Here is a 13,466-nt window from a genome sequence, read left to right as displayed (position 1 = left end):
GTTACAAAAATAAACATTTACTTACTTCCATGCTCTGACTTCTCCTCTAGCACCACCATGAGGTGGAAATGTCTCCATCCAGATGACAATACTGAGCTAATCTTGGAATCTACAGCCCTCAGGTTTATTTAGCTTACTCCTTAGTTTGTTATATGATTGAAACTAATCGAACTTTCTGTGTACACTAAAGATATTCCAAAACACTAGACTAAACCAATGATCACAGCAGAAAACATATATTGTTATATATTGTTTCAAGATGATAATATTTTTTTCAGATCAAAAGAATCAGTTAAATGAAATATTTCATCAACTAAAAGCACCAAACAACAACTGTGAATGCATACCAATATTTTATGGAGTGAAATATCCAGATATAATCTTGACTAAATCTTGACATTTTGGTTTTGTTTTTTTTTGTTTTTTTTACCCTGGAAATCATAGACCGTATATGTAAGAGTTGGAACTGCATAAACTTGCAATCTTGCTTTTCATTCATAAAAAAAAGCTTTGTTCAAATTTTTACTTTGAAGTTTGAAGGTAAAAATAAAAAAAATGTTTGAATTTGATTGCTGATTTATTTTGATTTTTAACAGAGGATTTTTGTCACTTAAGTTTTTTTTTTTTTTATATTTAGCTTTTTCTCCTATGAAATCTAAATGGTCTGTCTTTAAAGTCCAAAACCACTGAATATTTGGACATCATGGAGGACAGCATAGTCTTGATGTTTTGATTCTGAATTTATTGACACAAGGGAACAGAAACCAAAGAATCAGATAATAACAAATTTTTGATCAGAATCAAATTTTGGTCAGAATCAGTGTCACTTATAGTCAGTCTGTCGTAGTTTATTCCTGATTTGCACAAACTATATGGTGTTGGGTTTTTTTCTATTTGTAAAGAAACATGCTATATTCATATATACATGACTAGTTACATAAATTATTATTATTTCAATATGTTTACTTTGTAATCTGTGCTACTGATATGAATCAAGAGTTACTATGGGCAAAGTTCACAGGCAAGTAAAGAACAGTATTAGTGAAGTAACAATGTTTCTGTTTGCTGGACATGACATGACAGACTGCATCACATTACTGCTTTTATCATAGGATAAATTGTCCTGAATACTCTTAGAGTAATAATGAGGAAAAGTATGCTATTCTAATCTGTAAGGATCTTAAACATAGAAAATATTTCTAATCACGCCTTACTTTTGAGTAATTAGAGTTTAGTCCAGCTAACCATGGATCGTTTTCTGCATAGTCTTCCCAACCTGAAAAGCTGCAACCTTCCTCTCTGACCTGTAAACTTCTTGCAGAGGAAGAAAGTAAAGCATATGAGAAATACAAAAGGTTTCATTTGGAAGCACAGAGCAAAATCCCTTGAGAAACTATTTACAGTTTGATTACTGATGAGTGAACACAAAGATCACGAACAGCTGAAGGTAGGAGGATACAAAACTAGTTTTTCAGGTTAGATTAGTTTTTTGTGGTGTTGGAATTGTTTTGTCTCATGAAACCGATTCATATAACAAGTTACTGTTTCAGCAATGAAAGCGGTACATATATTGGTGTCGCTTCAGGTTTTTCTGGCAGCTTGTGTGCTGGTGGACACGTTTAATCCATTTGAGGATTTCTTTGAAAAAATGAAGGAAAAATACTACAGTTTTTTTCCTGAGAGCTGTGATGAGAAATGGATTGCTTTCAATATGACAGGTGAGTATACACACCTTATTTTAATGTGACTAAGCTTGTTACATACTCCACGACAAAATCACACTTTGGTGCAGCAGTCTGTCGCTTTAGGAGCTCAATGGGACCATCACTGTCAGTGGGGTTGGAGCAGTGGTGAAGGCACTGTCCTTTAACATGGATGAATGCTTAACCAATATCTTCTCTCTCAGTTCCAATAGATGCAAGCTGTCAGACCAATCTAGTTTAAACATTTGTCAGACAGAAAAAACTTTTATTTGTCATTTTTTTACCATATGTTAACTCTGATGCAGATGTTTGTTTCCTTATCAGACAATCCAGTAATCCTCAACTTGACTGAATTAGTGTTAAAAATAAAAATAAAAATATTCTGTTCAATCTTTAGTTGAACCTGGTTGAGACGACATGTCAAGAAAAGAAAAGCAGGCAGCAGATACTTTTTCCTTTGTCCAGAAACAGTTTTCATCTGATCCGTTGTTTTTCATCTCTGTTCTGTTTTCTTTCTCCATCAAACTAAATATAATAAATGCTGCTGCTCTCTGTATGCATCACTGCTGGAGAAGAGTTTTATTAATAAATTACATTTTTAAAGTATTTAGCATATTTAATCTTACAGATTCTTACAATCTCATTGCATGGTTTTTGTAGTTTTAAAAAGTTGCACAAAGCTTTTTGTTATGTATGATCATATATGAGCTGGTCTAGGCCTTTTTCTTGGTCCCCTTCTGCCCAGGCTGGAGGTTTTGCACAACACAGGATTTAAGACAAATAAGGAAGTGCAATAGTCCAAACTGGGAGGAACAAAAACATTAACTTGTTTTTTTGTATTCCTCTATGATGTTATTTTAAAAATGTTAGGTAAAAGAAGAACATATTCAAATCTGTTTTATGTGTTAACCAATGGCCAAATTGTGGTCAAAAATAGCTCTGGGTTTCTAACCATTGTATTAAAAGCAAAGCTTATTTCATCAAGAATAATAGACAGAGTCATCCAGCTCTTTGTCTTTGAGACATCTTTGTAATCTGACAGACTGGTTTTATCAGGACAGGCTTCATGGATTAGTATATCTGAGTATCATTCACATAACAATGGAAATGTATGCCATGCTGTCTAATAAAGGAAGCATGTAGCCTACATTAAAAAAAAAAAGTACTGGTCCTGTCCAAGGACAGAAACCTCCATAACGTGTGTAAGGAAAACTTATAATTTACATTAACAAACTTTAATCTATCAGATAAATATGACTTTAACCACAGTAATTCAGTTTCTTTAATCCCAATGACGTCGTTAAGCTTCTGTAACAGAACGCTGTGAATAGTGGTGTCGAATGCAGCACTGAGATCTAACAAAATAGTACAGACAAGAATCTTTTAATCTGAGGCTGTGAGAAGCTCAATAGTGCTGTTTACGTGTGATGATGTGCTCTAAATCCCACACAAATTGAGCTTTATTTATTTACCATCTTATTTTTCTGTCTCCACCTGCTTAGTAACTTAAGTATTCATCAGAACTGTGTTAAATATTTACTTACAAATCTAACTTTTTTCTTGCCAGTCCCATTTATAATGTTCAGCAATCACACTAACAGCTCATTATTTTATTTTTGTCTATAACTAAGGGACCAATAAAAAGGTTTTTAGACATGACACACTGTTTTCTATTTGACTTTGAGCAACAAAGTGTTTGATGTGTCATCTCCTATAAAAGGATCATTAAGAAAGTTCAGGCAAGATTTACGGCGACAAAGAAAGATCTTTGAGTTTAGTTTCAGATCAGCTGAAACACTATTTCCTTTCTCTTTTGTGTTTCATTTTAAAATATGCATTTTATTTTCTTTCTGTAAAACACTTTAAGCCATCCTTTTGTTCAATTGTCCTGAACAAATAAACTTGCCTTCTCTAAATGCTTTGCAGCCTGTTATCCAGTAATTTCCTTTGAACTTTTCAGGTCTCAAGAACGACTTGGAAAACAAACTGTTTGGACAGCATATTGCATCAGACATCATTTTAAAAGTTGTGAATAGATTTATGAGCAACAGCAACCCAAAGAAGCCTCTGGTGCTCTCTCTGCATGGATGGACCGGCACAGGAAAGAACTTTGTTAGTCAGCTTATAGCTGAGAACATTTACAAGAAGGGAATGGACAGCAAATTTATTCACGTGTTCACTTCCACCCTTCATTTCCCTCATGCAAGTCAAAATGCTCTATACAAGGTATGGAATATCAAATGAAACATGGTGACATCAGCTCTCATTCATTAAATTTGCTGCTGTTTTCTTCAGTCCCAGTTACAGCAGTGGATCAAAGGCAATGTTACCAACTGTGAACGCTCCATGTTCATCTTCGATGAGATGGACAAGATGCACCCTGGCTTGATTGACAGTATTAAGCCATATCTGGACTACTATGATAAGCTGGATGGAGTTTCTTATCGGAATTCGATCTTCATTTTTCTCAGGTGAAAATCTCAGAGTATTTCAGTTGGTTGGTGTTCAGCATTAGGTTGCAAATAGCGACTGGTTCCAGCCACTGATCTCCTGAATATTTATGAAATGTTCGAAACCATGTTTTTCTAACACAGTGCTGGTCATTTGTTTTCTGTAGTTGGCAAATTTTAAAATATTGTCTGTAATTACTCTTTGTCATAAGCAATGCTGGAGGTACCAGAATTTCAGAAACAGCATTAGATTTCTGGAGAGCAGGACAAGACAGAGAAGAGATCGAGCTGAAAGACCTGGAAACAGCCCTCTCACTATCAGTCTTTAACAACAACAAAAGTAGGTAGAACCTATTTGTGTTTTCACATATTTTAAATAGGAACCTTTTACAATTGGAAGTGTGTATTTTTCTCTTCCGAGGTGGCTTTTTGAAATCTGGATTGATCGACAACCATCTGATTGACTTCTTCATTCCTTTTCTGCCTCTGGAGTTCAAGCATGTAATCCAGTGTATCATGACTGAGATGAAAGTGAGGCACCTTGAGCTGGACCATGATGTGGCAAACAAGATGGCCAAAGATTTTGAGTATTTCCCTAAATTTGAAAGAATCTTCTCTGTAAGCGGCTGCAAAAAAGTAGAAAACAAACTGCACTTCTATATGTAATGTAAGCATCCTGTAGATATGATGTTTAGTCACTAAATGTACTTTTTAAAGAGAAACATTGCAGCCAAATGACTTTAAGACTGAATGAAGAGGTCTCTGGAGGTTTCTCTAAAAGATATTTAGTGGTGATTAAGAATATATCAGAAAGCCTTCTCCAGTGTTGCATCTCACATAAACCGAAAGATGAAGAATTGAATTAAAAAATATTCTATTATGTTCAAATCTAATGTTGTTCATATGGCACAATAAAAATGTTTTTAACAAATAAAATAATGAGAATGTGTGTCTAAAAAACACCTAATGTATCAATTTTTCATTTGAGAGATCTTTGAAATGTTTATTTTAATTAATTGTGTTTTGTTTTGATGCACTAATATCTTTATTTTAAATAGGGAGTTCTCAGATTAATTTTTCCCCAATAAAGACATATCCCAAAGAACAAAACTAGTATATTTGTTCATTGAAGGAGTAGAAGTATAATCACATTTAACCACATAAAGCAGTTTACTACTGACTCCCAAAAAAATATTTTTACTTGAAGTGAAATGAGGGCGAGTGGGTTCAGTGTGTGATGGTAGAAATTACCTCTAAACAATTACAGGTTGACCTGTCCCTTTCTACAACTCTGTAACCACAGACGGAATATGCACAGGACAAATATATTAAAATACAAGAAAACATCTCCAAACATACTCTCAGTGGTGACAACAGAGTCAAGCATATAACGTCCACACCACAGGCAAAATCTACTCTTTATACCTAAAAACTGTTGAGAGGTGTATACACACTTGTCAGACAACTGACTTTTAATTTTGCATGTATTTTCTTCTCGTTTTTAAAGGAAGCTAAAATCTCTCAATAGTTAAAGAGTCTAAAGCTGCATCAGAAGACATGTCTGTGTGCCTTCTTCTTTCCATCATAAGCTATTCTGAGGCAGGACCAACTCTGATTCTTGACAAAGCAAACATCTAACCGAGCAAGGTGGAAAACATGCAGGGACACCAGAGAAGGAAAATATGTTTAAATTTTGCCTCATAAGACTCATGAGATATCCGAAAACCAATCTTGATCATAGAGTAAGGTATCCAGCAATATCTAGTAGGCAAGGATTTCTCAATGCCAGAGATTAAAAAAAAAAAAAACCCAGCAGATAATGTAAATTGCCAGGTGGGGTCTTCATGGACCAAAGGCGTTTTTCCACTACATCCCATTAGGTTGACATAGCAGACTTTCACAGACCAAGTCAACATCTTAAATGGTCATGTAATTCTTAGTGTTTCTGAATTATTTTTGTCTTATCTTCTTGGAAGACAAAGACACCACTGACACCAGGTACTACAGTTGGCATTAATGAGTTGATCTTTATCAACTTTGGTGAGAAGTTGAGAGTTCAATTATTGTCAGGAGCCATAGTTGTTCCCATACTATCCGTGTTGCATCCTGCATCCTTCACATGATGTAGCTGCCTGACCAATAGTTTAATGGTTTCATGGCCGTGCTCAGACTTGATGTTTCAGACATATTTATTTATAACAATGCAAGATATAACAATTATAACAATTCAGTTAAATGTTTTTTGATGCTGTACTGTATGTAACAATGAAGGAATTATCAAAAGATATGATCTACATTATTCAACTGCTAATAATAATTGGAAAATACCACGTACAAAAATGCAAATGGAACGGCTACAAACCTTATTTTCATGTCTTTCTTGCAGAACTGAAATTATGTATCAACTCATTACAAAATGTATAAAACCAAAAAGCAATAAAGACCCTTCAAGCACTGAAAGAACTGCACATATTTTGACTCACAAAGACACTGACTGTTGAAATTGAATGGACAGACCGCATTACCTCTACCGTCAGGCTGGTTCGATGGTTCATTATTTGTTATTCTTTTAATTTATGTTTTTTCTTTGTAAAATGTCAATACAAGAAATAAAGTTGTGGAAAAAAATGCAGGAAGAAGAACCACCTTTGGACCCTGACGTCATCTCCATGACAACCAAGACTTCCTGTGCTAAATGTTTCTAACGTGGTGACCGCAGGTTTTTGAGAAACAAACTGTTACTATCTGATGTAGTTTGCCTCTGTTCTCTTTAACTTTGCTAAAGAAAATGAAGCCAAGAAAACAAAACGTGCTGCTGTTGTTGATGTTGGTCTGCTCCGGCACGACGCTGGGAATTGAACCCATTAGTACCACCATAGCTGTTGGGATGGCTGCGGCTCTCACTGGATTTCTAGCTAGCTACCAGAACCTTTTCTACTACTTCCACGAGTGCTGCCGACCGGAGTGGATTTCTTTCAACAAAACGGGTAATATCACCTGATAAACGGGAGTCACTTCGAGTGTCGCTGTTTTGCATCAGCGGATGGAAAAACTCTCCGGAGTTATTTAATGATAAACAGGTGAAAAATTGCAATTAGGAGCAACAATATTTTTTTAAGCTGGTGAGGTAATTAAATGGTAAAGTAGCTGCACAAACTTCAAAACTTCTCAACCGGGAGAAAAGTTACCTATAATAGTTATATTTTATTATATTTGTATAACTCCGTCATCCTGCCTGTATGTTGACCAGGACTTGTCACGTGTTCATGACGTATACGGAAGTGTTTTGTTGTCAGCAAGAAGCTAGTTGGCAGCCTTAGCGCGGTTTTGCCGTTGTGTTGCAGTTGTTTAGCCACATGTAAACGATCCACGTAAAAAAAATCGGTTTTGACGATGAAAGTGAAACATTTATACATATCGTTACACGTTTTGCTGACGGCTAATGTGCTGGTGAACGCGTTTGATCCGGTCACAACGACTGTGGCCGTGGGTCTCGGTGCGACTCTGGGGCGAACTATCTACAATTATTTACGCGAGAGCTGCGATCCGAAATGGATTGCCTTCAATGCAACAGGTGAGCTTATACACCCCAATTTAACGTAACAGAAGAGATGTTAAATTTAGCCGAACGTGATTTTATGCAACGTAGAGCGAACATGATCCTGCAACTGATTGGGTGTCTATTTTAAAACGAGTAAACCGAAACCTGATAAAATTCCTAAATTTACGTTTAACATTCAATAGATATCAAATAAATACAAATACTTACTTTATTTCAGACACATCGGTCCATATCAGCAATTAATCTAAAAAAAGAAGAAAAGAAAAAACACATGTTTAGACACATATATATGCACACACATAATTATAAAATCATCCGTAAAGACCGATATTCATTCCAGTGCTTCCTAAAACAGGAGAAATACCTTGTGTAACTTAATTTTGCCTCAGTCATAACCATTACAATTGCATTTGTTGACTCTCTTAATCGACACATAAATCCATATATGAAAGTTCTTCAGCACAGCATGAAAGGTAGGAACCTTATTTGAGACAAGCATCTGACTTGCACTCGTCCATCTTGGAAGTAACAAATTTTCTCAAGGCATCATGAAATGCCACCTGAAGCTTTTTCATTTTGGCTTTGCTAGTTTTGCACCATAAATGAGCAGCATAAAATGGAGTACAATATGCTCTAAAAAGGACTATTTTCACATCATCTGTACATACATTAAACTTGCAAGCCAGAATATTTCCTTGTGCATACAGTTTACAGCTCTGCCGGTCGACATCCTCATCATCATCACATAAATCATTTCTGATTATATGTCCTAAATATTTCACTTTGTTCACCACATTTAACTCCTAGTCTGCTAAATAAAATGAATGACCTCTTCAGGCATTTATCACAGCGTTTTTTTTTAGTGGAAAGCCACCCCAACTATTATCTTAGTAACTTTTGTAACTTATAGACTTAACATCTGTATCTGTATTATTAAAAATTGTAAATTTTTTGATAAAAGACACTACAAAGAACAGATGTTCAGCAGTACTAATTAAACTTAACTGTGAAAGGGAAGGTATACACATGTCACACGGTTGCATTGTTATGGTGGAAAGTTTGAATGACTTCCTAAAGTTTTCTTTCTGTCAACAAACTTGAGTTTGTGGGAAACTACGCACTGTAGGCTTTGAAGCGACATGGAACCGGATGGGACGTGTTGTCCACGAAGAAGAGCTGTTTGTTTATTTATCTGCTGATCCTCACCGTCTCAGCCATCTCCATATTCTCACCAGTGATGGTTTATTTGTGAAAGATGCTATTGATCTTGCTCACATCTCAAACCCCAATATCTCATCAACTGACCACAACATTTGCCATCGGTGTTTAGTTCCCGGCCTGGTAGAGGATTCCCAGTTTATTTTTGCATGCATTTGTCCATTCATACCTATAGTAGACGTGTTGATATTTACCTATACAGACCTGGAATGATGTTTGCAAGCTTTTACCCGAGCCTGAGATTTTTTTAATACACTTGAATAATGAAACCTTTATAATGTTTCTACTTTCTTCAGAGCCTGATAAGTATTATTATTTAGTGGCTACTGCCCAGGTTTTGGTATACTTAAGCAGTGCTATATAGTACTTGGTAGCTGTTGAGCACAGCTACAAAATATTATTAGTGATGAACTTGTCATGCAGTGTGTTCATTTAGCAATTAATAAATGAGGCGATCACTACAAAAAGTGAAGGTAAATTAAAGCAAGTTTTTTTTTTTTTTTTTTTTTTTTTTTTACTGCCCCAACATGAGAAAGTTATTTCAGTCATGTGTTTCAGCCTCTAATCCTGCTGGCTTGCCTCTGAACTCTCCAGGTCTCAAGAACGACTTGGAAAACAAACTGTTTGGACAGCATATTGCATCACGCATCATTTTAAAAGCTGTGAATGGATTTATGAGAAACAGCAACCCAAAGAAGCCTCTGGTGCTCTCTCTGCATGGATGGACCGGCACAGGAAAGAACTTTGTTAGTCAGCTTATAGCTGAGAACATTTACAAGGAGGGAATGGACAGCAAATTTATTCACGTGTTCACTTCCACCCTTCATTTCCCTCATGCAAGTCAAAATGCTCTATACAAGGTATGGAATATATTCTATTTTACTTATAAATGACACATAGTGACATGAATTCTTCTCACGTCTTCATTCATTAAATTTACTGCTGTTTTCTTCAGTCCCAGTTACAGCAGTGGATCAAAGGCAATGTTACCAACTGTGAACGCTCCATGTTCATCTTCGATGAGATGGACAAGATGCACCCTGGCTTGATTGACAGTATTAAGCCATATCTGGACTACTATGATAAGCTGGATGGAGTTTCTTATCGGAAGTCGATCTTTGTTTTCCTCAGGTGAAAATCTCAGACTATTTCAAGTGGTTCTGGTGATATGATGGATTTCCATTTGCTGGTTCTGGTTCCAGCTACGATGTGATGTTAAACTTGGATATTGCATAGTGCATGCATCTCTAACACTGTTTTGGTCATTTGTTTTTCTGTTAACTTTCTCATAGTAATGCTGGAGGGGACAGCATTATACAGACAGCTTTAGATTTCTGGAGAGCAGGACGAGATCGAGAAGAGATTGAGCTGAAAGACCTGGAAACGTCCCTCTCACTATCAGTCTTTAACAACAATCAAAGTAAGTAGAAGCACAACATTTATGTTATGACTGATAGTTTTAATAAGAACTTTTTACCACTAAAAGTCTTCATTTAATTCTTCCTTTAGGCGGGTTTTTTCACACAAGTTTGATCGACAAGAATCTGGTTGACTTCTTCGTCCCGTTCCTTCCTCTGGAATACCAGCATGTTGTCCAGTGCACCATGGCCGAGATGAACGCCAGGAACATCAAGCCAGACCGGGATGTGGCAGACCAGGTGGCCAGAGATTTAGTCTATTTCCCCAAATCTGAGAGAGTGTTCTCTGTCAAAGGCTGCAAGACGATAGAGAGCAAACTGGACTACTACACGTAATGTCAGCATCTGACGGACATGATGTTCAGTCACTACATGCACTTTTTGAAGAGAAAACTCACAGCCAAGTGACTTTGGAAGTCAAACTGATTGAAGAGGTCTGTGTTTCTCTCAGACCTTTTGTGGCGATTAAGATGATATCAGGAGACCTTCTCCAGTGTTGCATCTCACTTACACTGAATGAAGAGGATGACAAAGAGCTCAGCGCCAGCTGAATAAAAAATTAAAGCAATTGAAACGCAATCCTTTGTAAGCGATTAAAGAGCTTGATGTCTACTTTTATATTAATGGTTTTTAGTAGAGATTTGTTTTTCTTAGAACGTCTAAATGGCGAAAGGTCTGTCAGCGAATTTCACTGTTGTGCATTTCTTTTCAGCCTGTTTTGACTACTGGAATATCCTGCCTTAATATTTCATTTTATACGTTTTTTTTCTGTTTCTCAGTACATCTGCTGTACATTCAAGTCTGTTAACAGTCTGAGTTGGGCATTGTGGATGAGGTCATTGCAGCAGAGATAGCGATAGAAATATCACTTTTTTTAATACAAAAACTCAAAATCAGCTCTGGAAGATCTGTTTTTTTTTATAATGCTAAAATCTAATTTGGTTCTTTTGACACTAAAATGTGTTTTATAAATAAGCAACATATGCAGAATATGTTTATCCTGTGAAATATCAAGGTATAATCTTGATAAAAGGATGTTGATACTTTTTTACGGTATCACTGCAGGTGCATTAACGTGGTATGTCTTCTTGTTTAACCCAAAAAATGCCAAAACTATTGAAACGTTTTTAAACTGTATCATACTTGATTTGATTGTTCAGTTTGTTTTAAAGTAGTTTTTCTTTTCATGTAAGCTAAATTTTTTCTTTTAAAGCACACAACCATTGTATGTGTAAAGGAGTGGAAGTATTAAGACGTAAACAGTCCTGTTGTAGAATTCCTGAAGGAAGTGCTCTTTTTTTGTTCTTACCATCTGACAGTGTGCTGTTGGGTTTTGAAAGCACTTTAAAGACATTAGATTCAGCATGAATTCTCTTAGTTACGTCTGACTGTGACTGATCATTGTGGACAAAGAGTTGACTAGCAAGCTTGGCTGTAAACACCACCAGCAAAACAAATAAAAAAAAAAAAGAATACTGTAATATTGTAAAAGAACATTGAATTTTAACTTATGAAAAAGTTGAGAAATGTTTTTAGAAATTAGATGATGACAGCATGGGCTGAAATAGAGGTTGTGCAATTATCAAATAGCTTGCAAAACTTATCTGTGCAAAGTGCAGCTTTAGATATGCCGCTGAAATAAGTAATGTATGAAGCAGCAGTGACTTCATAACGTAGAACAAACGTTGCAGACGGTGTTGAGCTTCAGTAAAGCATGAAGGTGAAGATGGGTTACAGAGCAGAAATGTACATACTCGTTGTGAAAGTAGGTTATGATGCAAGAAATCCAAAATATTTAAAGTTATATGTGAAACCTGTTTCTCCAAAAGAATTAAAAAAAAAAAAAAAAAAAACTAAACTAAAAATTCAAAGAGGATTTTACTTATTTAAGCTAATCAAAAAACACATCAGTGTGTAGGTGCCCTAGTTCATGTACTTGGGGACTCATTACTGTCTGAAATGGGTTTATCATTAATTAACAGCTTCAAATAGATTTGCCCTGTGCTTGTTCTCAGGTCAGGAACCTGTTCAATCTCGCTGCCGTCTTTCGGACTGGTGAAAGCAACAGTCCACCACTTTTTCTCCTTCCAGCTGCTCAAAATGTTGTGATCTAAGTAGCAACATATTTATGGAAACATGCTTCCAGCACCCAGCCTCACTTTTTTTTTTCTTGAAGTGAACAAGAGTCTTATAATTTCCAATTAACAGCATAATCCATTGGATTACAATAAAATGCTGTCGAATATAGTTATTCAGATTTCCAAGTTATCATAAACATTGCATTTCATATAAATAAGAATAAATGGGCAAAATATTCTTTCCTCCTTTTAAACACTTTTTTCCATCTTGCATTACAGTTAGTGTGGTTAAGTTGTACTGCACAAAAGTTACTGATGCACTGAATTTTCCACAGCAAGTTGACATTTCTTCTGGGCAATATTTTTTATCTTTAATGGTTATAAAGAGGAATAAAGACTGAAAATTCAGAAGTGCCCTAATTAAATTTCACTCACAGGAACATGCTGACCTAAATGTCAACAGGCCTTCTACAAAATGTGCTTAAATGTAATAAAAAAAATCTTTGGCAACATTATCAGTCACAGTAGCTCAAAGGTAGTCTTGTGTTCTTGGTAAACATTCATACTCTGCAAAAACATGCAATAATAATTCAGTAATTTATATTTTTGAATGTCAGGTTACCAGATCTAGTTAGTGAATTATAACCAGCTGTTAATTTACTCATCTTGGATGTTCAGCGCGTTGCTCAGCTGTGGCTGGTGTTAAAGCGCTTTCTAAATTGATGATAAATAACATTTTTGCAGACTAAATAACTAAATATTTAACAGATTTTATGTATTTGTTTAGCCCTGATATTTGTTAGAACAAACTTCTGTGCTGGTAATGTTCATGTAGTTAATGCAATCTCACAAGTTCCTTGCATCAAAACACTTTGTATTTATTTTACCATTCTTCAGCCTCCTAGTATTATATTTAAATAATACTAGGAGGCTAAATTTAAAAGTGAAGTAAAAACAAAAAAAGTTTTTTCTGACACTGAATAAAAGTAAACCTACAATTAAACTCAATGAGTCACACTGAGTTCTCCATCGGGCAG

General features: G+C 35.6%; 2 protein-coding genes across 3 annotated transcripts; both read left to right on the top strand.

The window, feature by feature from the left end:
* Window positions 1-1,711: 1,711 nt before the first annotated feature.
* Window positions 1,712-4,819, top strand: LOC306768612 (torsin-1A-like; the record flags this gene model as incomplete). Its single annotated transcript, XM_079257020.1, has 5 exons — window positions 1,712-1,718; window positions 3,664-3,929; window positions 3,999-4,174; window positions 4,366-4,493; window positions 4,575-4,819. The coding sequence occupies 5 exons, from the start codon at window positions 1,712-1,714 to the stop codon at window positions 4,817-4,819; spliced, it is 822 nt and encodes a 273-aa protein (XP_079113146.1).
* Window positions 4,820-6,904: 2,085 nt separating this feature from the next.
* On the top strand, window positions 6,905-13,400 carry tor1 (torsin family 1). 2 transcript variants are annotated; one of them, XM_079256080.1, is made up of 5 exons: window positions 6,905-7,140; window positions 9,528-9,793; window positions 9,889-10,064; window positions 10,226-10,353; window positions 10,443-13,400. In XM_079256080.1, the coding sequence occupies exons 1-5, from the start codon at window positions 6,942-6,944 to the stop codon at window positions 10,685-10,687; spliced, it is 1,014 nt and encodes a 337-aa protein (XP_079112206.1). In that variant the 5' UTR covers window positions 6,905-6,941; the 3' UTR covers window positions 10,688-13,400. The 2 variants fall into 2 exon arrangements, with proteins under 2 accessions (XP_079112206.1, XP_079112207.1); XM_079256081.1 differs by lacking the exon at window positions 6,905-7,140 and adding an exon at window positions 7,457-7,727.
* The last annotated feature ends 66 nt before the right edge of the window (window positions 13,401-13,466 follow it).

Source organism: Telmatherina bonti (genome assembly GCF_933228915.1).
Source record: "Telmatherina bonti genome assembly, chromosome: 17".
Classification (NCBI taxonomy): Eukaryota; Metazoa; Chordata; class Actinopteri; order Atheriniformes; family Telmatherinidae; genus Telmatherina; species Telmatherina bonti.
The sequence above is the reverse complement of the archived record's forward strand: the minus strand, read 5'-3'. Positions and strand labels throughout refer to the sequence as shown.